At 40.7% G+C, this 25,238-nt stretch overlaps 2 protein-coding genes across 5 annotated transcripts; one reads left to right on the top strand and one right to left on the bottom strand.

Annotated features, from left to right (window-relative positions):
- The first annotated feature begins 10 nt into the window (after nucleotides 1-10).
- On the top strand, nucleotides 11-12,432 carry tbc1d7 (TBC1 domain family, member 7). 3 transcript variants are annotated; one of them, XM_058073445.1, is made up of 9 exons: nucleotides 11-148; nucleotides 646-742; nucleotides 827-946; nucleotides 1,896-1,976; nucleotides 2,590-2,780; nucleotides 3,902-4,039; nucleotides 4,126-4,271; nucleotides 5,975-6,104; nucleotides 6,199-6,806. In XM_058073445.1, exons 3-9 carry the CDS (start codon nucleotides 835-837, stop codon nucleotides 6,283-6,285), a joined length of 885 nt encoding a protein of 294 aa, XP_057929428.1. In that variant the 5' UTR covers nucleotides 11-148; nucleotides 646-742; nucleotides 827-834; the 3' UTR covers nucleotides 6,286-6,806. The 3 variants fall into 3 exon arrangements, 2 of the variants coding, with proteins under 2 accessions (XP_057929428.1, XP_057929427.1); XR_009129867.1 differs by lacking the exon at nucleotides 11-148 and adding an exon at nucleotides 11,662-12,432 and having other exon boundaries at nucleotides 206-742; nucleotides 6,199-6,465; XM_058073444.1 differs by lacking the exon at nucleotides 11-148 and adding an exon at nucleotides 206-374.
- Nucleotides 6,194-24,844, bottom strand: LOC131129677 (phosphatase and actin regulator 1-like). Of its 2 annotated transcripts, XM_058073442.1 has the most exons (13): nucleotides 24,665-24,843; nucleotides 18,668-18,832; nucleotides 17,119-17,199; nucleotides 14,822-14,944; nucleotides 14,321-14,515; nucleotides 13,985-14,246; nucleotides 13,125-13,309; nucleotides 11,964-12,120; nucleotides 11,679-11,734; nucleotides 11,538-11,599; nucleotides 10,400-10,540; nucleotides 10,237-10,313; nucleotides 6,196-9,007 (listed from the first exon to the last, which is right to left on the bottom strand). In XM_058073442.1, the coding sequence occupies exons 1-13, from the start codon at nucleotides 24,774-24,776 to the stop codon at nucleotides 8,992-8,994; spliced, it is 1,632 nt and encodes a 543-aa protein (XP_057929425.1). In that variant the 5' UTR covers nucleotides 24,777-24,843; the 3' UTR covers nucleotides 6,196-8,991. The 2 variants fall into 2 exon arrangements, with proteins under 2 accessions (XP_057929426.1, XP_057929425.1); XM_058073443.1 differs by lacking the exon at nucleotides 17,119-17,199 and having other exon boundaries at nucleotides 6,194-9,007; nucleotides 24,665-24,844.
- Between the last annotated feature and the right edge of the window lie 394 nt (nucleotides 24,845-25,238).

Genomic DNA, 25,238 nt, shown 5'->3' with positions numbered 1-25,238 from the left:
AGGCATATGTCATTCTTTGACGACGTCAGGGTCAACATGAGACCACGTGACACAACCAGGAAGTGCCAGGAAGGCTAGACCGTCTGAATTTACAAGGCTGTTTCGCGGCTGGAACAGGAACCCCCGAACGTCTGGTTTCGTTCACCGGGTAGGCTATTGGCCGACTAGGGTGCAGACCCCGAATTCAAACACAGCCATGCCTGGAGAGTGGGGCGCGGGAGTGACGTCATGTAAAGGCGACTGTTTACTTCGCTGTCACTCGTGTTGTGTTAAAATAAGCGGAACCAGCGTGTCCAAAAGAAAGATATTTTGTCTTGTCATATAGTTACTTTAGACGTCCTACACATCGTACGCTACGCAGGTTTTACCGAGAAGTGAGTGGAGAGTCGCATCTGACAGCATTTGTTTAGCACGTAGCACTACAACTGACGCCGTCACGCTAATGTTGTTAGAAAGCCCTTAATTTTATATGTTGGTGTCTTGTGCTCCACTGATATTGTTTAGCTTTAGGCGATGTTTTGTTCCATTGTGTTCGGCAGTCAGCTAAAGCACTGCAGTAGTGCGTTAGCTTAAAGTAGTGCGTTAGCTTAAAGAGCACAGTTTACCAGCGCATGTTGCCACTGATTGAAACAAATCCACCCAAAGGGGGCCAACCCGGCGTGTTCTTTGACTGGAACTTGACTGCTCCAAACCAGTACATCCTTGGAGACATCACACCACGCTGAGAACCTTTCTGTTTAAGGTATGTTTTTTTTTTTTTACAATTCGCATTGTGCAGAGTTTGTTGGTTTGGAAGCTCACTTTCCTTTTGTCCCGCTTTCGTCAGGTGAAATCATGGCGGACGACCCTCAGAGAAACTTTCGCTCCGCTTATTATGAGAAAGTTGGCTTTCGAGGGGTGGAGGAGAAGAAATCTTTAGAAATACTACTCAAGGATAATCCTCTGGGTAAGTAATTTAAGTCATACAATTTTGATTTAAAGGGGACCTATTATAGTAAGTTAGGAGTCTGCAGCCAGTTGATCATCAGCTGCTAGTAGCTCCTAAACACTTTTCAATTTGCCCTGCAAATAATTTATTTATTTATTATCAACTCCTATATCCACTATAGTAGAAGTAGGTTTCTGTGTGGGTTATTGCGAGTAGCTGCTCTACTTCCACATCGGATTTGGAATCCAATACATATAGCTGTATGTTAAAAGTCAACATTTTAAAAAGTATCATCAAATCCAATTCGGTTTGCAACTAGTGGCACAAACCGGATGTCTTTTTAAGCACTAGCCACAATGGAGTGGGCGTGCCTGCAGCACATTAAAAGAGACCGTTTTCACAGGAACCTCAAAATTTAAAGAAATTCAGCTGAATAGGTGCAGAGTCTGGAAGAACTAGAAAACTTTGTGTGTTGGTTATCGTGTGAAGCTGCTCCATAAGAGTTCATAACTCAATATATTCATTCATTAATTTTCTACCACTTATCCTCGCAAGGGTAGCGGGGGTGCTGGAGCCTATCCCAGCTGTCTTCAGGCGAGAGGCGGGGTACACCCTGGACTGGTCGCCAGCCAATCACAGGGCACATATAGACAAACAACCATTCACACTCACATTCATACCTATGGACAATTTGGAGTTGCCAATTAACCTAGCATGTTTTTGGAATGTGGGAGGTAACCAGAGTACCCGGAGAAATACACGCATGCACGGGGAAAACATGCAAACTCCACACAGAGATGGCCGAGGGCAACTAAATAGAAAGGGTCGAAAAATTAGCATAATAGGTCCCCTTTAAATTTTTTAGACTGCAACAACGTTTATGTCATTGTGGCTTTTGTGTTTGAATACACGATTAATGTAATGCGCTATTGTCTGTGTAACTTGAATGTGTAACTTATTTTGACAGATCTTGAAAAGCTGAGCACCTTCAGTCAGAGATTTCCCCTCCCATCCATGTATAGGGTTCATGTCTGGAAGGTCTTGTTAGGTAAGACGCATGCATGCACGTAGCATTATGATGGACCGCATTTTTCGGAATCTTGGAATCATTCATTCATCAGTCAATCATTATCCCAATGACAGCATTGTAAGCTAGCTCATTTTCTCATGTTATAATGCACAGAAAAAGAAAATAAATATATGTTCATGTTTCACATAAGGATTGTGAATGATGGGCAAAATAAAAAAAAAGTGCAGTTCCCCTTTAAGAGCATACTCAAATGAGTACCTAGTACAATCCCCTCTCTCCCCTTATCCTGGCCTGCGCATTCATGCTTTGGCTCGTTTTCTTGCCCCATCACTTCTATTCTGCTGTATTACTTCAATTTCCCTGACTCTCAGGATTGATTCCAACAAGGCTATATCCACAGGAACATGGCTCACAAAGGCCAAAATCCATAGAAAATATATCATATATAGGGAAGAAAATGCTTATTTGTGTGGACATAGCCTAGTACACTACCTGGCCTTGTGGAGATGCATTGCAACTCTGTGTTCTCCACCTCTGCACCAAATGTACACATCCAGTCCCTCACTTTGAATGCGTATCATAGGAGAAGTTGGTGCGCTAAATATACATACTATATCAATTTGTTTTCCAGGAATCTTGCCGCCCCACAGCGACTCTCATACTCTGGTTGGAAGCTACAGAAAGGAGCAGTATGAGGACATCCTGAAGGCTCTGGAGGTGATGAGATACATCAACTCCTCCACATCTTCCACCCTTGTGTACCTGCGTATGTTCCAGCTGGAGAGCCAGGTGCTCCCGCGCTGTTCTGAAACCTTACCACCGGTAAGATTTTTTTATAAAATGATAATTCACTTTTTTTACACCTACTTGTAAAAAAAACTGTCTTGCTCTCCTACCCCCGCACACAGTCAGGACTCATGTTGCGTTCACAGACATTCAGAAGTCACACAACTCTTACACACTACACATAAATGCCAGGTCGTTGCAGTATCTTTCAGCATGTTAGACAAGAATCTGCACCTATGAGAGCAATAGGAACAACTAATATGCTGGATATGCTCGTGTGCTTTGCTGCTCTCCAGGTACAAATTTTGTCGCATTTCACTGGTTTCAGTTCCAATATCAGTCCCTGAAACCTGAAAAATGCTATTGGTGTGACGTACACCTCCAAAACAATCCTCAAGCTACAGTGATGCTAGACTGCGATTGGTCGGCTTGTACTATATTACTTGTATTTCCCATTGTATCCGACTGGTTCAGAGGGCAAACAGCCCATCTCCACAATCACCTTCTCTTTTTCATTTGCAATAATAATGACTGTTGTCTTGCATTGATTAGTTTCAGTTGCAATAGCACTCCCTTTCTTGCTTTAATTACCATCATTCACTTGCAAAGAAGGAAGCTAACAAGCTAAATAGACAGAGTTGTGGTTGTTAACAGTGTTGACTTCATGTCACGCACTCAACATTGACGGAAGATCTATAATAACAGGGTTGTACCAAGTGCAGCCCAGGGGCCATTTCTGGTGCAAGGCTTTTTTTTTTAATGGGCCAGCTGCACATTATAGAACCAAAATTATAACCTACAGCTCTCTTTTGTTATGGGTGGGTTCTACAAGGAGAAAACAATCTTTGATTAAACTTAGGTATATTTTATGCTGAAAGAGAAGAAAAAATATCGGCAACAACAAGGTAATCTATGTCTAAACAAAATAATATGCCAACAGAACAACAATTTGACTAGTTTCTACTTTTGTACTTTCTACTTTTTCTACTGGCAACTTAAATGCTGTGTCTGTGAAAATGAACCCAAGAGGTGCAGAAACATGTAGATGATGATCATTTAAGATCAATGTATGATTTGGAGTCCAAACCATTAACAAAACATACGCCATATGATGGCGGGTGCACCCTTGCTTATGAAGTGCTGATGCTGTTTACCAGGATGAGGAAAACAAGGATTTCCTGTGGATCAGTCGAGCAATGGAGGAGATTGTAGAGGACCCATGTGACTGCTACTGGCTCATAAAATGTTTTATCAGTCAGTTCCATACCAAGTTTGGAGACTCAGTTCCACATCTTGTAAGTATCAGTCACAGCATATATACATTTTATTTGTTTATTTATGAATCTTTTCTGTATCTCTGCCATTGTGTATTTTGTACTAGCCAAAGAGCCTGGAGCACTACTTGAGTCAGGAGGAGCCTCAGCTGCTCAGCCATTTGAAGAGCAGTGGTGCCTTGGCACAACTTCCATACAGCCTGTGGTTCAAGCGATGCTTTGCTGGCTGCTTGCCTGAGTCAAGCTTGCAGCGGTGAGTCCACAGCTGTCTCTAAGTATGCCTTCTTGTCTTTATTGTCATTATTTGCTGTTGCCAAGAACTTTTAAAATGGGCGGATACCTTTTATCTCTGTCTTGGAAGGAGTGATACATTTGTTTTTTTAGATTAAGTATTCATATCAAACAAACATAATCTTTTGCTCAGTTCTAAAGAATCCTGGTCTAAAGCAGGGGTTGGCAACCCACATCTCATCCGAGACGCATGAGGCTCTTCAGCCTCCTCCTTGTGGCTCCCTGTGCAGAGCTCTCATATTTTTTTAACGCTTGATTTGATGAAAATGAGCCTTGAAATGAGTTAAAAATGCCCAACTATCTAAGACCGTGAATGCATCCTAGCTGAGTTCTGACTGGTGATTGGATGAGCAAAGTAAAGGAAGGGGAAGCCGGTGTGTGCCTGCCTTTGTGCAGTGGGCTATGAGCCAGACGTCTGTTTTCCCCATGGTATGATAACCATGAAGGCCAATAAAGAAACATTTCAGAAGAAAATAGTGTTTAAATCTGCAACTACAGATTCCAACTGTATGTCGTCTGTGCTGACGATGCTGGCTTGCCTGTATGCTTAATATGTGGCAAGAAATTAGCAAAGCACCATTTTCAAAACAAGCACTAAGCATTTCCTGAAAAGTAGTAATTTATACGATTACACATGTGTAACAGTGGTAACATACATACTGTACGTCCACTGATTGATAGTTAAAAAGGAACAGGCTGTCAATAAACTCTGCTGCACATTTCTAGGAAAACTGAACATTTTACATTTTGCCCAACATCCACAATCTTTATGTGAAACATAAACAAACACGCGTCTCTCCCTTTTCCCCATGTTCTCGAGAAAAACAACTAGCACAAGGTGGCTAACAATTTAATAGGAAGCACCTATACTGCCTATAAAGCCCTCGAAAAAACATCAACAATGTTGCATTTATTAGATTAGACCGGGGGCCGGGAAGTCTAGGCTTCCCTACTTAGACTTCTGCCCCTGCAATCCGGACCTGGCTAAATGGAAGAACATGGATGGATGTTACATTTACATAATGTGACTTGCATATTAACCAACTACAGTGACAGGTTTGCTGAGGAACAGCTGTGATCTTCACAGGGAAGAAAGCAACCATGCCAGTGATGTACCCTGCAGGTGCTTTTAGAGGGTGACAGGCTGCCCCCTTACATCAAAGACTTCTGGAGCTTCTGTAATTGTTCATGCCAGAAGGCACCTCCCCAATAGTGAGATGTGAGATACTGAACAAGGTTTGAAAGACCTCGCACAGTACGTGTGTAACCAAGTGTATTTTCACACTTCACCGTAATGGATTAATAACCTACAGTGCCTGCAAGGTTTCATTGCACAAGGAGGCACATGGACAGGTCCGTCTGAAGTCCGTCAGTGAAAACTTGAAGTCTTGGAGGAATGTGTGACTTGGCTCTTTGATATCAACTTGATTTGGCAGGTTTAACAAATGTTTAAAATGATCCAGAAATCACATTTAAGCCCCCTTAAATAATAATAATTGCCCTTTTTATTTTTACTGCAATTCCTGTTTGGCCAAGTTATACCAATGTTTGTCCCTATAAAAAAAGTTTGACTTTCATTTTCTGTTGAAATCAAATGGAGCATAGATGTTAATGCTTTCATAAAGAAAAAGCAGATGATATATTGTACATAAATACATTTTCCAGAGTGTGGGACAAGGTGATCAGTGGCTCCTGTAAGATCCTGGTGTTTGTAGCCCTGGAAATACTACTCAGCTATAAAATTATTCTGCTGGGAATCAGCCGACCAGAGGGCGTGGCCAAGTTTCTGTGTGATGTAAGTAAACAACTACACTATTGTAAAAAAAGAACACTTCAATCAAGTTAGGTAGATATTGTCTTATTGTCCTAACAATGAGTTTCCTATACAGATGCCGCAGGAGAACACGGATGCAATTGTGACTAAAGCAATTGATCTATGGCACAAATATTGTGGCACCCCAATGCATGCCATGTAACCTGTGAGGAATTCCGATTATTGCCTTCCCATGATGCAACAGCAATTCACTTGACTCTGATAAGAAGCTCCCAACTGGACAGTTCATGACTGCACAAAAACTGTTGGATAAAATGAGGAATCATTTTAACGGACTTGAACATTGGGAGCGACTTCAGAAGAAGACATGTCTCATAGAGCGGTAAGTGTGAGTGTTTCAAAAAGACAAACAGGCAACCATTTTTTTTCTTTAAAAAACATACATCATTGAAGACTCACAATAAATAATACTCACATGCATTTGTTCTTTTTTTTGCAAAAACATTTGAAAGTAATTTACTTTCTTTATTTACAAGTATAATTCTGTACATGCAAGCAAGTAGAATTACTCACGATTGCCCATAAACACACACACACTCACACAATTTCATACACAAAAACATCCATCTGTTCTCATTTAATGAAATCACAAGTGACGAATGATTCTGAATTGACTGTAAACAATATACACTTAATAAAAACAGCAATTTTGACAAACTGGTGATTGGTTTTCAAAAATTTGCAAACAATAGGCAGTTATTATTTTAAGCTTTAAAGGGATTTTATCCTGCTCTTTTCAGGGAGATAAAATGATAGTGGCTCTCAGTAGGACACTACAGTAAATTTATTTCAATAAATTTATTTCATAAATCTCAAGTTGTGTACAGGGTAAATTTTACACACTTCTCTTGGCTGACATGCTCGAATTCAGCAGCCTCCTGCCGCCACTATGCTTACTCCTTGCGATTGGTCAGGGGAGGTTTCAGCCCCCTCACTTTTTTGCCTCCGCTTAGAGTTGCATAGAGACACGCCCTCCTTTAACAGACTACATGCTAATAGTTAACAAATAAATCATTGTTTTGTCTAATAGTTTGGCTACTGTTGGTACTACTTACTGTAGGTACTTACTACTTCAACAACCTGGTTTTAGAAACGCAGACAAAAATGTTGAACTACTATGTTACTAATGTGTAAAATCATAGTAAGTGTTTCATATTGATCATTGACATAAGTATGTGTCTACAAATAGTGTATCAAATGAAACATGGAGAAATCCCTGTAAATGTGGCTGTAGAGGCACAGTGAACCAGAGGGTTACTGAACTGTCAACAGCCGGCAATCTGAGATGCATTCAAACTTTGCTTTGATCATTGGGAAACTAGACTCTGCAAGGAGATTATATTGGTGCCTTGGTTAACGTCATTAATCTGTTCTAGACGGTCTGACGCAAACCAAAGCGAATTTTCCCATACAAAATAATGTAAATCCAATTAATCTGTTCCAGACAGCCAAAAATGTGAACACAAAACATATTTTGTAGATAATCATTGTAGTTTTAAATGTACAAAATTAATTAACTGAGCATGTAACGTCACTTTTACACAGTTTTGTTGGAAAAACACCCATAAAACTATCAATAAGCGGTAGAAAATGAATGAATGAAATTAATATATAAAACTAAATATCAAAACTAAATCTAACTTGCCGTGTTTAGTGTGCTGGCAAGTAAGGTGTCTGGTGAGTAGGTTTGAATGCTTATGTTTTGTTGGAATCACAGGAGAGCTATGGATGTAAAATTAAATGGGCAGAAACACCCTTGATGCACAGCTGGGTTTGATGGACTGGAGTAGATGTACTTTATGTACACCGCAGCCGGTGGCGGGCCATTCAGTCACATTTACATACCTATGAAATGACAACGGTCGTGTCTTTAAGCCGTAAAATTCAGGTGTCTTTCACCCTTGTCTCAGCACGTCCATTGCCTTTCTCTTTTGTTAGGTCCACGTGTTTACATCATGTAACGTGTACGTCTTTCTACAACTCTGATATAAACAAACGCTGTTGTCCTAAAATGGTGCGTATATTTATTGCGAGATTTGGGGCATGATCCAAGATGACGGCGTAAACAACTGGTGTTTAGGACTCTAAAACAGTGTGCAAAGGCAACATTTTGGCAAAAAATTTGAATATTAACCACAAAATGGGCAAACTGGGGCGGACGTTAACCGAGGTACCACTGTATCAACATACAAACAAATAAATGAGAATCTGTGATTATTGCTTTGTTCACTGATTAATTTGGAGACATTCTGGGAGAACAGGGCAAGGGGTGAGCGTTTAACTCAGTTGGAAGCAATAAAAAGGTCAAGAAACATTGACCTTTCTTAATAAAGGTCACAATAGTCAAACAGAGTTTCACTGTATAGCTTTCATGTCCAGTATCCAATTCCCAACACGGTGCAACACTTGTTCGAAAAGAATCATCTCTGGGTTAGTTGAAATACTTTTGTGACCTGAACAAAACCATAGGACATAGTGACGAAATAGCCAGATGCCCATCATGGCAATCATTTATATGTACAGTATATTGATTTTTTCATTCATGTTTTTATGTTCAGCCTTCCTCCTCAAACTCATCAAAATTGGCATTGGACTTGAAATAACTTCTTCAGAAACAAAGGTGCAAAGTTCACTATCATAAAAAAACTTTTTTTTTTTCCAAATCTGAAATCTCCACTGAAAAAAGATGCCAATCCCGAGTTGACAGGTGTATAGTCTTTTGGCAGCCTGCCTGTGGTATGCCATCACCATAGAGGTGTTCCGGAATAGAAGGGCAGCATCGAGCAGTCTGGACAGTGTTCACTTATAGTATGTAAGAATAGAAATACAACCAAGTTCCCACTTCAGTTTATGGCCTATGAAACCTGCAGAAGAAATGAGAGCGTTAGATAGAGTATGCAGTATATGCAACTAATTGCAACAACAAAAAATGTTTTTTAGAAAGAGCAGTGTACACACAAAGATATATAGGCCTGCCATAATTAATAAATCGATTAGTCAAACGCTAAATGTGTGTGTGTGTGTGTGTGGTTCATCTGCTCGTCTCTGTGTGCCACACAGGCTGGATTACAAGATGATCCACACAAGATGGTGGAGGTGGGGCTACTCGTGAGTGGATAACAGAGGGTTAACAGTTAGCTTTGTGAGGCAATATGAATGAATGAATGCCTCAAATTGAGTAGTGTACTTCAGTCAGTACACTTAAACAGGCAATACTGGTAATATTATATGCTAAGTTCTTGAGTACGCAGATTTTGACCAATTCAAAACTGTTTTTCATCTGTTCACTATTTTTCACTCTGCTCTTCAGCCGCAATTATTTTTAACTTAATTCTTCCCAATCCGGGACATAGCCAAAGATGGCGACAATTATAGGCAGTATTGATCAATCACTGCATTCTCATCATTTTTTGTGGTTTTGAGTGCAATATCCGAGTACTGACAGCGCACTGCATTTTGCTGTACATTTCACACTCGTGCATTCGTTCTCCTGTCTCAATTTAGGTATTTAGACATTTGGCATTTTTTTCTTTTCGCCAGGACTTTTGTTTTTAGTCTGTGAATAGGATGTTTTGTTGGCTTGAGAGCAGGCTACTGGACCATTGAACGATATTCAATGTATTTTCCTTCAAAATGTGTTGTTTTCACAGTGATGGTAGACTTCTTCCTTTGGTGATTTAAAAAACAGTAGAGATGCTAGATACTAGCTTTCTTACTCATACCCGATATACCAATGTTGTCAAGCAATTAATATCCGATACCGATATAGCTCTTCCTTCAAAATGAGGTCACATTTTCATGAAATTAATCAACATATTGTGCTTGCTTTACTGTGATGCCACTGGATACGTTTCACAAATAAACATTTGTGCAAAATAAGACAAACAATTAAATAATTTATGCAATGTATGCTATTATCCAGTTAAATATGACTGGAGAGCTTCACATTTCTATGTGGCACAAGCATCCATTTAAGAAATAAGTAACAGTAAACCCTTGGTTGTCTTTGTTTGAAGTGGCGTTCGGTGTGTGATATACCACAACATGCATGTGTATTTTATTTGCAAACATCATCATGTAGTTGCATTCTTACCTAGTTAAGTGACGACTCGACTCATGCACCTCCATCTCTGTGCTTTTAAACTCATTCAGTTCTTTCCTTATGGCAGCCTGGAATGACATTAAGAAAACAAATAAAGATAAATTAATAATGTGTCAATGTTAAGGAAAGAATATTTAAGTCATTATGCAGGAACCTTGTCCACAGCTGTTAATCTAGTCCAGGGCTTGTCAGCCCTTCTGTCATAGTCCTGAGCCTCAGCGACCTCCACGTAGTCACTAAACCGGATGAGGATCTTTGCTTCTCTCAGCTCCTCCACTGTGGGCCTCTGGCTGAGCTAGAGGTGGGAGGAAGGGTTGAGTGTGAGCCATAAACACAAACTAGCTCAATTCAACACATTTTTAGCTAGATTATGGATACTGTTGTTATGGATACAGTTATTCAATTGTCGATACAATGGAAATGCTAAGTTGAATGCGGGTTTGTGTTGGGTTTATCGTTGGGAAAACAAACTTGCTATTTTATCGGAAAGGATACGGCTGCTCAGAACCATATGAGCAATACAGTTGTCCCTTGCAATATCGCCGTTCATCGCTCTCTTTATATTACACTTTTTTAAATAAATTAATTAACATATTTAAGCACAAGTGATATGTCGTATTCTGGTCACGAGGCAGCAGTATTGACACAAAACATTGAGCTCTTACATAACATTAAACAACCTTAAGACATGACAGGGTGGAGAAAAAAAAGTTATCCTCCCATCCCATGTGGAAGTGGTACATTTTTGGCATAACTCTCCAACAACAAAACATAAGAAATAAATTTGAGACCAACTGGTCAGCTTGCTCGAGTCCCTGCATCATAAGAGTTGCAATGTGATGTAAACAATGAATAATAGGATTAGAAAGGTGACAACAGACCAATCATTTATTGTCTATAGGGCTCCAATAATGTTAAAGACCTCATTTAGAACTTCATTAACAGGTTTTATATGCTCTAACTACGAAAGTATTCAATTTATTAACATTGAATTCTATATTGGAGAAATTAATTTCACGCGGACGGGTCTGGAACCAATTAACCGCTATAAATTAGGGACAACTGCACAGTTAAATCAGATCTGTTATACACAGATCAGACGGGCATCGGTCTTTTCATAATATACTTTGAAGTTAACAGGACGTACAAAAATAAAATGCATAACACTTAACAAGTCAGATAAAATATGTGCCGTTTGTTCTTTACAGGCACATTATTAAAAACATGTATTTTATTGACTAGTAATTTCACAAACAAGAACAAAGCTGAAGATGTTTTCAGATGCTGCTTACCTTTTTGGATAAATGTCTCTTGATCTCCCGCTTCTCTTCTTGCTCCTCAAAATCATTTCGTGCTAGAGGGGACATGAAAAACTCTATCACATAATTGTTTTTGTCTTTTCTGTTCTATTTTTAGCATCCAAAGTCACCTACGTTTCAGGATGTTCCTCTGTTCCAGTTCCTCTGCAGTTGGACGTTGACTCAGTCGTCTGAAAAAAGTACATTTGTATTTGAGGTCCAAGGAAGTTGTTGTTGTTTTCATGGATAACCTAACTGACGAAGAGCACTGAATAAGGCAATGAGGCAATGTGATTGGATCACCTTAACCCAGCGGTTCTCAATTACTTTCTGTAAAACCGACGTAAGCATGTGGAGAACATGCAAACTCCACGCTGAGGTGCCCAAGCGGAGATTCTAACTTGTTGATAGTGTCCCCACCTGGTGAGTTTGGTTGCGGTTTGCTGCCTGGACTCAAATCTCTCCTGATCTGACTGCAGTGGTAGAATGTTCTTCTCCTCCAGCTCTCTCTTTGATGGACGGTTACTCAGTTTGATGGCCAGAGAGTCTTTTCGTAACACCTTCAGGGCCAGTGTGCCTACATTGAAAATATTGTTAATTAGAAATGAAGGCCATATGCTATTGTGAAATATAATGAATATTGTATCCTAAGTCATCTGTTATTTGATATATTAATTTAGTGTTTATTAGTCACTGTTTACAGACTTGTATTACCTGTACTGCAGCAAGCCACTAAAGTTCAGAGTCTTGCAAAGGTCCAATTTTACAACAACCTCATCCATTAATAATCAATGGATGTGGCTTGTGGGCCACAAGTTGACGTAGACTTTTCAACACAATTACCTTGCACCGTTTTAGAGGTACAAACTTGGTGACTTGTTTAATTAAAGGAGACCTATTTTGCTCATTTTCAGCCCTTTGTTTTGAGTTGTGGACTTTTATAGAAAATCAACACAGGATAACCAGCATAGAAAGCTTTCTACATCTTCCAGAATCTGCACCTATTCCAGCCTTCTTTGGATTTTGTGCTTCCTGTGAAAAAGGTATGTTTTAGTTTATTCCACCCACAGCCCGCCTCTCGGCACGCCCACTCTGCTGTGGTTGAGGTGCTCAGGCGGACTTCTGGATATCTGCTGATCTTAACTTTATTGTAGCTGATAAAGGTATTGGAGGTGATGATAAACGTCGATTTATCTTTTTAAAATGTCCGCTTTTTACATACAGCCATAAAGTATGTGCTGTATCCTGAATCTGATTCGGAAGCAGAGACTGGACAGTCCGGAGTTTCTCAAGAGTTTCTTCACTTCCATTTACTTCTGAATGGTAAGTAGCTGTAAACTGTAAACTAATTTTGCCTTCCCTTACACCTGTAGAAGACGGTTTTAGAAAAAACTCACAAAGCGAATATTCAGAGCCATCTCAAACTTATTTCAGGGCTCACCTACAAGTTTTCAACACGCGAATACGACATTCTAACTAGTCATAGGTCACAAAAGTGGAAAAAGCATAATAGGTCCCCAGTGTGTGTGTTTGACAGTGAGCAGACACATGTAACAAACAGAAATCTGAGAAAACACCTACTTATGAACATGGTTTCATCTTCCTCTTCTTCATCCTCCTCTTCATCCAGTTCTTCCTCTTCTTCTTCTAGCTCTTCTTCATCATCCCCGTACATAACAGGTAGATCCTCACAATCTGCCTCATTGGGGAGATTCTCTTTGTCGTCACATTCGATCATCAGTGTGGGAACAGCACGCATTACAGAACTGCAGTTGATGGGAAAGGGAAGAGGTTTTTTTATGGTTCATTAAATATTGCTTAGGTTGTGAGAAACAGTACATTGTTAGTTTTATGAGTTGCAGGACTTAAAATCTTGACACATGACAGAATTTGGTCATAACTAATGCACATAGCTTTTAATAGCAATGTTGGTCACCAGAGCTGCAGCATACAAAAATAAAGTGAAAGTGTACAAAAGTTCAAATCTGATTCTCATATCTGAAGAAAAGAAAAAGGAATGATAATTCCGAGTGGCATTGCCAAGAGAAGGGCATCATCACCCACACACAAAAAAAAAAGTCCCTATTTGCAATGGTCATGAAAATGCTTGGGAAGTCATTGGAAGTTGAGTGCAGAGGTCCCAAAAACCTTGTGTTGTCCTTGATCAACTACTTGAAGATGTTCCTCTTCTGTGTGAGGAATTTCTACTGTGGTACTTTTGTGGCCTGAGCTTGTCAACCAGTTGGTTTGTCTTCAGTTTTGCAAACATTTTCAGCTATTTTTGTTGCATTATCATGCCCGATGACGGTGCTTGAGTAAATTAAGAAAAATTTCTTGATCACGTAATCCATTTGTGGTTGCTATGCTACATTTATTACATGATGTGAATGGTCAACATGCATTTAAAAATGTTTTTTTCTGCTCTCTGGATGGTTCCTCACCTCTCAAACCTCTGCATGGTTAGGGCCAAGGTCTTGTTGAGTTCCTCAATGATTCGGCTGGGCGGATGAAGAGAAACAGGAAGCGTCCCATATTGTATGGAGTGCCCGCCGACAGGAACTTGGCTGGGAGGGGCGGAGCACTTCTGGAAGGCGAGTAAAGAGGGTTCCATACTCCCTGCAGGTACGGAGATCATGAGCTTCTTTGGAGGTAGAGGCGGAGATAACTTCACCGACATGCACGGCAACTTTACCGGGGTGCCATCTGTAAATTGAAGAGCGTAAGCACTATCACTATCACTTTCATTTTCCATTATAAGGTTGCAAAGACAAGTATACCTGTGCTGTGATTTGGTATCCTGGTGAAAGGTTTGGGTGGTAGCGCAGGTGGTTGCTTGTGTACCACGGGACGTCTGAGGAGTGTTGATTCAGCATCATCCCCTGAATATAATGAAGGCTTCTTTGTAGGTGGAGCCTGGATTAATTTATGGGTGTGGTCCTGTTGACTTGTGCCCTCACTTGGGATCTCAAACTCTAGTGAGCCCAAGGAGAAAAGCACAGGAATTACCTCAGTGGTGTTAAATGGTTTGTTGTATGTTCAGGTAACTGAAGACTTTAAATGACCATGTGAATATGAATATGCTCGCTTTTGTGTCCCAATACGCCAGTCAAATAACTGACAAGTGATCAGTCCAGAGTGTGCCCTGATTCTCATCCCAAGTCAACTGGGATAGCAACTAGCTTCCTCATCACCCTGATCAGGATGAGCAGTACAGAAAATGGATGGACTGACTGAGAGTTTGACATCACAGACAATACTGCAGATTTTTGGTTGCCTACCTCCTGTTGCTGCTGCTCCTTCCATCGGCTCAGCGCCTTCTGATTCTGACAAGCTGCATTCAAGCACAGGAGAACTGCCATTCTGCAGCTTCTCCTCTTCCTGTGAAGATGTGGGTGAGATGTCTGCAAATGCACAGCACAAGAACAAGACCAGGTGAACCAAGAGAGAAAAAATGATGCCAGTCACAAGTTGTAAGTAATAAATACGTCACATTAAACACATTTTTATTTAATTAATGCAAAATACACAATTATATGAACACTAATGTTTAATGTATTTTGACCCAGAGCAGAGCTTTTTTGACATGTTTTATCAGGTTATTACATGAGGTCCAGAAAGAGGCTGTTGGCAAAAATAGTGACAGTTCGGTCCCCCAAGGTTCGGTGCTTGATTCTAGTGATGGCAGTCAAGAGGTCGCAGCGTGAGGAGGTTATTGAGGGCTTTGTATGGGAGGAGAATGAGTTTGTCGTCTACAGTGAGTTTGTAGGGTCTACCGTGATGGACAGGGGAGCCAGTGGGGCTGGAGGAGGATGGGAGTAATGCGGTTATGTTCAAGAACAAAAAATGACTCTGTGCTCATATGATTTTAATTTCCATCATCGTATCATGATGTGATCTGTCCTGATGATGTGCAAACAGAGGAGAGTGAGTGCTCTCCCGGCGGGTTTTACGGCAAAACGCATCACACTGTCACAGTCTGCAATACTGGCTGTCCTGATGGTGTCAAGCACACCTCAATGTGCTAAAAAGGAGAGGAAGTGCACACCTGGCGGGCTGCTCATAGGCCACCAGGAAGAAGTGATGAAGGGCCTGTAAAGGTGGAGATGGGGTACAGCCATTCTTGCCCTGATGAGGCATCGTCCCTTATCATTGTCCCCTCACCAGACCAGGACCATGTTAAATCCCCCTCTCAAAGCGCTGGGGACTACAGTGCATAGAACCCTTGCCACACAGACGTAGTTTCAGTATTGCGAGGTTTAGGAATGGAAAACCTCTTGGTGAGTCACAAAAGTAGTGAGTTTGCAACTTAGTGGACAGCTCTTGTATAGTGGGTATTTGTCTGGGATCACTGCTCTCTTTGCTTTCTTGAGGTCAACAGACGGCCAGTTTTGTTTCTTGTCACCACCAGATTAGGAACCCTGAGCGAATCGTTGACAAACAGCAACAGTTTCTACAGCTCGGCCATGATGTTTTGGCACCAGGCAAGGCGCAGTTGATGTGGTGATTGAAGGAGCATGGCCACAGTCAGTATATGGAGGAGCACATAACAGATCAAAGCCCATCAGGTTAGCATCTTGGTGAGACATTTGACAGAGGAACTTTAGGAGGGCGATGGAGCCATAGTGCACAGAGAAGGTAGCTGTGTGCCCAATCTGTGTATGTCTGGGTGTCGGCCTGACCACGGGGTCAGTGGCTGGTCTGGTACAGCGATGAACAAAGGCAGAGAAAGCTCAACCCTGGTTGCCAATATCATGTCCAAGAAGTGAGTAACCAGGAAGCTGAAAAGAATGTACATACTGTAGTTTTATGTAGGTGCATAGAAGGAAGTCCATAAAAACTGCATTAGTCAAGTCTGGATGAGTTTTACAGTATGTTGGAAAACCTGAGCCATTGGTCTTCCCTTCCACAGCAAGTAGGCAAAATGGCAGCAGAAGATGTAATTTCAATGACTTCAAAACAAAAAGACTGGCCATATTCCATACTGCTGTCTTTTTGTCAACATCACTGCTATTCCTCCCTTTAAGCCATTGGAAAATGTCGTAATTTCAATGACAAACATGGAATAGCACAGTCACTATGGTCAAGAATGGAGGACATGTACGTACATGTATACAATGAACCTTCTAATAGTGGCTGGTGTGTTCAGGCCTGATGTGAGACTGCTTTTCATCTGTGGAACATTGGGGGGGGGGCAATATTTCAAGCTACCATAACCCTGTTCTGTCCCATACAGGCAGTGCTCAAATTGAGCAAAACAGCACATAAATGTAATGGTAGAGTGTAAAACGCCGATCCTTCTGCTCTTTGAAATACTAAGGATTATTCATGCATTTATAAATATGACATGCTGTAGGTTATTAAGACATTCTAAATACAGTATATATATGTAGTTTATTGTCACAGACACTTTTATAAGGGGATTCTTGATCCAGATCAATATTGACCTAAACCATATTGTGAAGGCATAAAATATGAACAGTAAGTAAAGTCTGTTGCCTGTAGTAACAATTGAAGCCATGATATTCCACTGCTAGTAAATTTGAATACATTAAGTTTGTACACGATGAAGACTGACCTTTCTCGTAAACGTCCTTCAGTACTCCTTTCTTGATGAGCTCTTCTCTGCTTTGTCGTGTAGACATTTTCCTTTCCAGCACTGAGCAATAAGATGGCAGTTAGTGCGTTGAGTTAGCTGAGTACTCTGTCTGTTTGCTTTGATATACAGTATATTTTATACATGTATTATCTCACAAAACTACATTCCTCCCATTTCAGCAACCATGTTATTACAGTATGTCGTCTCAAGGGACAACACTATAGAAGCCTGTACATTTCACAGCAGTCACTGCTTGTATAGCTGAGGAAGTATACACTCTGTGACATTTTGAAGCCACACATTAGATGGGCCAAATGGCACTCCCCAAACACATCAAAGATAACTGCCTTGCTTAGGAAGCGGAAAGCGAAGATGATAGAGTGGCTATCACTGTCTTCAGACATGAGCCCCCACTACTACTCTGACTACTGTTGTCATATTAGTGGGTTCTCTCCGGGTACTCCAGCAGTCCAAAAACACTTGTAGGTACGTTCTGGTAATTGATGACTTTAAATCAGGGGCCTCAAACACGCGGCCCGCGTCATGTCTACAGGGCTCTAATAATGCTTTGTTAATTTTAATCTGAAAAAAAATATTTGTCTACCCACCAAATATATGTGGTTTCTTAAGTTTTTATTATTTGTTTGTTTATTTTTCATCTTATTTTGTGCAGAAAAAAAAAAATTAAGAATTAGAATTAATTTGAGAACAGTGGAATGTTTTATCATCGCTTTTATTGTAGAAAATTGGAACCAAAGCCCTGAAAAAGTTTGTATATTTTTCCGTTTTTAATAAATGCGTTTTTTTTGAAAACCTGATGTGGCCCAGTCTCACCCAGACCCTAGCTCCAGTGGCCCCCAAGTAAATTGAGTTTGAGACCCCTGCTTTAAATGAAGGGTGAATGTGGTTATGGTTGGTAGCGTGTCCCTATGTGCCAATCCTGAGAATGACTGGTGATCTGTCCAGGGTGTGTCCCACTTCCCACTCTAAATCAGCTGGGATAGCATTCAGTTTTAATGGGAATCCAACTGAACATCTGTGGGGCATCCTAAAGCGTTAAGTGGAGGAACGTATGGTGTAACATACACCAGCCGTGTTTTTTCATCATGGAGTTGTGGACAGTTGTGGACAGGTCATTACTGGAATCTTCAGTAGGATGAAATCGCCCTTGTTTCTACCAGTCTCTTGTTGCAGTAGATTATCTGTATCGTGTTAGACTACTCTATAAAGGTATGTGTCAGCCTCATCTCCCTTTTGTTCTCTTTGGTGGTGAGACCAGCCAATTTCCTGGTCGCCTTGCATCCTCCTTTCTGCAGCCATTTGCAGACTGTTCCTGAATCTCCCCTTTTGATGGGACAAGTGACAGGCTTTTACTATTTGCTACTGTGTGCTGCCCGAGTCTTTGTGTTTTTATTGTCCATTTTACCTACCTTCAATAATCTCAAAATACACATCTATTGTGTTTTTTTACTCATGTTAGCTCTGGTGGAGGTGAATGGAGAAGATGTTGTGTGTGTTTTTTCCTCACCAGCAGAGGTCTGCTTGAACTTTTCACTCTTCTTCTTTCTCCATTTCCAAGGTTTAAAGAGACGCCCCAGGGTGGCAAATTTACTTCTTCGCCTAATTGGAGGTGTGTGTGTACCAGGTACCAGCGAATCAGAACGCATTGCTGCTAGGCGCTCAACTTCTTCAGCTGCAACACAAAATGAAAACAGCATGGTCTTTAAAATTGAAACAACATTCACAAAAATAACCAAGCAAATAATACATTGCGTCATAGTATCCATCCATCTATTTTCTGTGCTGCTTATCCTCATTTGGATCACGGGGTATACTGGAGCCTATCCCAACTGACAAGAGGCAGGGTACACCCTGGACTGGTTGCTAGCCAATTGCAGTTCATCATAATATATTGAATCAATTTTTTGTGAAGGTGTAGCGTCTCCGATATCATAGAGTCTGGTAAAGAAGTAAGCCATGGTTACAGACACTAAGGGCAGAAAATATTGCAAATTTGGGGTCAATCCAATAATGATAACAACACCTACACTTTTTACTATATTCACAGGATATTTGTGGATATTCTCATTCATACAGGCCAGTGTGTTCTCAGGGTATAGATCGCAACAGGACTGTTCGGATTGTCTTGGAAGACGTTTCACCTCTCATCCGAGTGAGGCTATATAGCGCATCTTTAGTCTGAGAACTTGCAAGATCCAGTGTATTTATCCTATTTAAGGAGGAGGCATGCCCAGACAGGAATAGTTTTATGATTTTGTGGGGCATGATATGAGTGTGATTATTTAGTGTGAGGATAAATAGTCCATATAAATGTAAGCACAGCTTTGACGTGAACTTGTGTGGCAAGCTATCTACCATCTAAATATAATAAGGAATTTTTAAATGACTTGTGGGGTTCTACTGGGCTCCATTTATGGACCTCTGCTCTTCTCTGTTTTGATCTGCTGCCCCATTTTCAGAAAGCACAAAAATGCTTTCCACTATTACGCAGATGATACGCAGGTGTATATGCCCCTAAAACAAAAGGATGCCGTCACATTATAAAATTTGATAGACTGTCTTGAGGAAGTAAATGCCTGAATAGCTCTATATTTCCTCAAAATGATTGAAAATAAGACTATTGAACCTTTGAGTGAACCCTCCAGCTCCAGCTAAGACAGAATGAGTTGTTTTTATGAATGTTGGCTTGCTTTATTAACTTATATTATATCAAGAGATCTGCTCAGCAATGTGTGTTCAGAGACAACAAAATGTTCAGGGTTTCTGTTCTTTCAGCCATTTATTTCTAGCTCTCTCACATCCATTCAGCTTTGTACCTCTTCTTCATCCTTGCTTTGACTGGGCTCAGCATGTGTTGGATTAATACAACGTGACAACAGCAGCGCCTGTGGGAGTGTGTGTGTGTGTACGTCCCTGAAAAAGTGTGAATGAGAGTTGGCCTATCACAAGAGTTTGAGTCACCCCCTATTCTCCTTCCTGTTTTCATCACTGTTGTTTTGATAGGTGGCCCTCACCTAAACAGCAACCTAATGGGAGAAATGCATCAGAACACAACTTAATATAAAAAACCTCAGCTCGTTCTCATTTGGTGATGACATTCTCCAGCAACACTCACTGTCCAATGTGCTCGAGAATAAACTGCATGGGTTCAAACTTACAATTACTACAAATATCTCAGTGAACCTCACAAATAGAGCGCAAACAAGGCACAATAATATTTAATAATAGTTTACACAATAGGCAAAACACAATATTAGCGTAGTTTAGTGATTAGTGGTAATGTAAATGCCTGGTATAGTACATTAGGGGTGTCATGGTACATGTAAGTATAGCTATATTGTGTCACTGTGGGTTAAACACCTTATTGGCTCAAGTGTTGTCTCAGTACAATGATTCATTTGTCTGAGCTGAATGGAAGAATCCACATGCCAGAGAGGATGAGTGAGGGTTTTGTCTGCTTTTGGTGGGAAGCAGCAACACTGTGGATCTGCATTTAAAGCTCTCCCTTGTTCATTTGTCATGGATGCGAGTTGCATTTTCTTGTAGACCTATTTAATATACAGTATGTCAGTAATAATATATGCAAGATCTATTACATCTATTCTATTTAGAGAAAAGGGGTGAGGTGTTTTGCATGTGTAACTCACACCTTATTGTACAGCCAAGTATTTCCTTACAGAGGGACAGTTTTTATATTTCCAACCCACATTTGTCCTTACTTTCCTCTTCAAATGCTTCATTTTTTTCCGACATTTAAGTATTCTCTGACTCAGTCTTTTGTTTAGGTCTTCTTTAAAGCGCCCCCTGCTTCATTGAGAATGTGCCAATGTCTACGTCTCGGGGAGGTTCTGGGAGAAATATGCAACTGAGCTGACCTTGATTTGGATAATACAAGTAATGGATTATCGGGAACACACATGCAGAAAAGGTAAAGTTAAAGAAGATCTTCTTCCTACTCCTTTTCAGACATATTGAATTGTGCAAGTGTAATTAATTATACCGTATGTGATGTTTCTTAATTTAACATTTTGAGCATGTCCAAAACAAACAATAACCATGACCAAGCAATGGGATGTATTGTGCTGTGGACCAACTTCAAACCTGCAATTATCATACATTATCATAACATTATACAGTATGTTAGAATTTAGTATTAAGTAAAGGGTTTTATGCTTAAAATAAAAATGTTCAAAATGCAAAAAAGAGCGTCTGAATACAGGGAGATCATTTTTCCATACCATGCATTCCCAATCACAGATTCTCCAATACCCTTCAATTTGACTAATCCAGGTGTTCTGTGTGGGAAAAGAGTCATCAAAGGTAAGTTAAATAGTAAAGTAAAATAAACTGATTTCAAGATGACTGATTTCAATACAGTCATGCTAGTTACTATACAATAACCACACACTTTGTAAGGAAAGTGATCATTGACTGTATCAGAACACATGTACGTTAGGTTAGGTTTGATATCAAGTGAATTGTGTGAGTAGTGTGATTTCATCACGTCTCCAATTCTCATGCTTTGTAAAATCTCACTTAAAATTTACTATTTTAATTAATTACATTTTTGTGTTCCATGTTAAGTTTACTTTGGTGAAGATATTTTCTATGGTTCGCTAATTTGTTAATGTCTTTGCTGCTAGCGTTAGCTCTGGCTACACTCGTGGTTGCTCTGTGTTGATGTAGTAGGCTAAATGTGTGCTGCTTTGGTGGTCAGGAATGTCCTCCTTACAATGATGGCTCTTCACTCTATATTTATCAGTGGTGCTGTCTAGTGTTTTGAAATGTAAATTTCCCCTTCTCTGGACTGACAACTTTCACATGCTCCTCCATTTTCATGTCTCCTGCTCACCTGCTCACCTAAAAAAAAAACCTTTATAACTGAAACCCCTGGGCAGGGTGGTTGTGGATTTGTAAATCTGGACCCATGCAAGAACCTGGACTTTAGTGGCTTTCTGCAGTACATGTAATATGAGTCTGTTAACATCGGCCCAAACTAAAACAAATACCAAATTAATGCAACAGTTACTAATACAGTACTTAATTTTATGATTGCATCTAACCCTCATCGTGTCTGCTGAGAAAAATTCTGTCCCTTGGACAAATGACATTGATGACCTCTCACTCTTCATGTGGATCTCTTGTGTCTAGACCAGGACCGACAGGACTCTAAAGAATTAGACCTCTTGCCCTCTTCATCCAGATTCCTAAACCCTCCGGCTCAGCAACTGCATTACTCACTATGCTCTTCTTAGATGTGTTTTTACCTCATGAAGACAAGAAGCTTTTCATGACATCCTCACTCATATCAACCACAGATACAGAGCTGGCGGCAGTATACAAAAAAGTCATCGAATTACTGAATTTTAGTCTTTAACCAACTTAATCCAAGATACGCGTATTCTTTATGTATGCTCTCTAATCCAGCAATATCCAATGAATTTGCAAATAAGGCCTTTTTATTGATTTCCCCCTCATTTTCATACTCTTTATGTATGTTACTAATTTATCTTTTTATACCGTGTAGAAGGTACTCCAGTTTGCAGAGTGACAGACACGACATACATTATTTTACTGGTAGGAGTAACTTGTGTGTCCAGCAGCAGTTGACAGCAAAAACTACAGTATTTTATTGCATAAGGTGGTTTCTCATTGCTTTTCCAATTGCTCATATGAATACATTAATATATTTTAAAAGTCCATCATACAGTACTCATGCGGGTGGGGACAAAAAGCAGTACACAGGCTTACCAAAGAATTCAGCAATGGATCTTGTGTGCTCAAATTTCAGGAACAAAACATTGAACAAAACATGGAGCAAGGTACACACTTTGTGTACAACAATCCGACTAATCTTGACTGACTATCCAAAAAAATGCGATTACAATTTTGAATAATTGTCCACTACTAATAAATAACACTTTTCTTTCTACATTTCTGCACAATATTTGTTCCATCTTGTGGGTACCCAGTTACCATGCTTCAATCAAACTATGGTGTGAGTTGAGGGTCAAACAGGCAGTGCTCACATTAATGCCGTGTCAAAAAAAAATTACCGCTGTTAAAGGAAACTTGGGGTCATTTACGCATTAACTTTGACAACCCTAAAAATTATGAATTCAAACCGCACTGAATTCCAGCCAAAATAAATATCATTATTGGTCGCACTCCCACATTGTAGATGTACTTGATGTTGTGGTTAGAGTGTAAATCAGCCTGAAGCATTACAACCAGTACCAAAGTGATGACACAACACCATCAGCCATCAGCTATCAGGCCAAAGCTACTGTGACAAACTCGTGTTTACTAAACCTTATACTCACATCCCGCCCCCAACACACACAGACACATTGGTACAAAGGACACGACTGCATGTACAGCTGCACACAAACATGAAATAGATGTAAACCACCACAAGTTGGCGTTGTGATGTGCATTTGAATAAAGGAATGAATATAGCTGTCAACTCTGTTTCAGCTAATAGTCTGGGGCAGCACTGTTTGCCTACCCCCATCGTTCAACTACGCTTGACACAGGCTTAGACACTTTTTAGTTTCAGGTGCTGTTTAATATTGGCTGGTGGAGAAAATTGGTGAGGATATGTGAGCCGATGTGAATGGAGTGAATCATAAACTTCCATAAGCAAAAGGCAGGTTGCAGTTGTGGCAGTGGCAGTTAAGTATGCAATAAAGTCCAGCTCTCATACCAGTAATGTGATATTATTAATACAGATATAGTACCTGCAATGTGGAAAGTGTAACCATGACTAGCCGTCCATGCACACCATTTCAGGATTAAGATTTGTCACATTCTGGAGAAGGGTCCATGGCATGCTACTTGGATGCAGTGCGGCGTAAGTGGAAAAAGAAAAAAAAGGAGGGGGAGAAAAAAAGCCTACGTTTTGTAACAGTTGGGGTTCAGCACCAATGAACAATGGACAGCTCCTCACTGACGCGTTAAACCTTACTGTAATGCTGAACAAGAGGGCGAACTCGTATCCATGTAAAATTGGACAATGAGCAGTGCTTTAGCCGTGCAGCCTTTGTGAGTGTTTCGTCGTGACCATGGCAACAAAGAAAACGTTTTGCACAGACAAACCCGTGCATCGTTAAATTAACGGATTTGTTATCGACACCTCACTTTCTCCCAATGCAGCGATTAGTTGACACGACATGACACAGCGTCACCCATAGAGCCTGATTATTATCAATCCCTCCACTCGTTATAACAAATCCAGCCTGTGTGGCGATTTCTCTCTTTTCATTTCACGGTGCATGACTCATAGTGAGGTTATATTCTCCAAGCTGAGCATCATGGGTACCGTCAGACCTGCAACATAAAACCCCAGACTCACGCTGGTGTCTCGGCCTGCGACTGATGATGGTGCATCTTTTCCTGTTCGGTATCGCCAACAAACAGCAAGTGCAAACCACAAGCCACAACGGCCACCACCACCACACGTGGAGGTGTGCCAGCATCATGTGTCGCTGCCAGGCTCCCCTACCTGTCTCCAGGTGCAAAGAGATTCTCGCTTCATTGATGTAAGGCGTGTCACTCTTGGAACGGACTCTCCGGATGGGTCTGCGGTCCTCCTCTTGCGGGGCCGCTTCCGCCATGTCCAGAGCCGCCAGCCAGGCAGCGTCCACCGACGACCGGCGTGTCTGAGACTCGGCGCCGCAGCCGCTCGAGCACTCACCCCGGCTGACGATGCAGGAGGGGGAGGGCGGTTGTAAGGGGGATGGGGGAGGAGAAGAGGAGAGGATAAAGATTGATTGAAAATCTGTACTATTTCCCTGCAAACTGAGCTCCAGACGCTCATTTTCAATGTAATGTAATCATTGTTGATTAATATTAGGTAAAGTATTTTGAAATCCTAGCGGAAATGTTCATGTAGTTACTGCTATTATTGCGTTGGAGACCTGCTCCAATTAATCTACTTTGTTGAAGTATCTTTCACGTTAATTACAGGTTATCCATCTGTCTTTTTAGCATGGCATCTCCAGAATAGGGAATATTTGCTCATGCATATTCACTACTTTCTTCATGCTCTTAATGTGTCAGACTGAAAGTGTGCACAG

The sequence above is a fragment of the Doryrhamphus excisus genome, chromosome 5, assembly GCF_030265055.1.
Source record: "Doryrhamphus excisus isolate RoL2022-K1 chromosome 5, RoL_Dexc_1.0, whole genome shotgun sequence".
NCBI lineage: Eukaryota > Metazoa > Chordata > Actinopteri > Syngnathiformes > Syngnathidae > Doryrhamphus > Doryrhamphus excisus.
The sequence above is the reverse complement of the archived record's forward strand: the minus strand, read 5'-3'. Positions and strand labels throughout refer to the sequence as shown.

Excerpts from the sequence above, each read along its gene's own strand:
- tbc1d7 (XM_058073445.1), top strand. The coding sequence starts at position 835 with ATGGCGGACGACCCTCAGAGAAACTTTCGCTCCGCTTATTATGAGAAA. Across the intron at positions 4,272-5,974 it reads CCTGAGTCAAGCTTGCAGCG|AGTGTGGGACAAGGTGATCA; the intron begins GTGAGTCCACAG and ends TACATTTTCCAG. Across the intron at positions 6,105-6,198 it reads TGGCCAAGTTTCTGTGTGAT|ATGCCGCAGGAGAACACGGA; the intron begins GTAAGTAAACAA and ends TTTCCTATACAG.
- LOC131129677 (XM_058073442.1), bottom strand. The coding sequence starts at position 24,776 with ATGGCGGAAGCGGCCCCGCAAGAGGAGGACCGCAGACCCATCCGGAGA. Across the intron at positions 17,200-18,667 it reads GTTCAAGCAGACCTCTGCTG|TGCTGGAAAGGAAAATGTCT; the intron begins GTGAGGAAAAAA and ends CTTATTGCTCAG. Across the intron at positions 13,310-13,984 it reads ACCATGCAGAGGTTTGAGAG|TTCTGTAATGCGTGCTGTTC; the intron begins GTGAGGAACCAT and ends CATCAACTGCAG.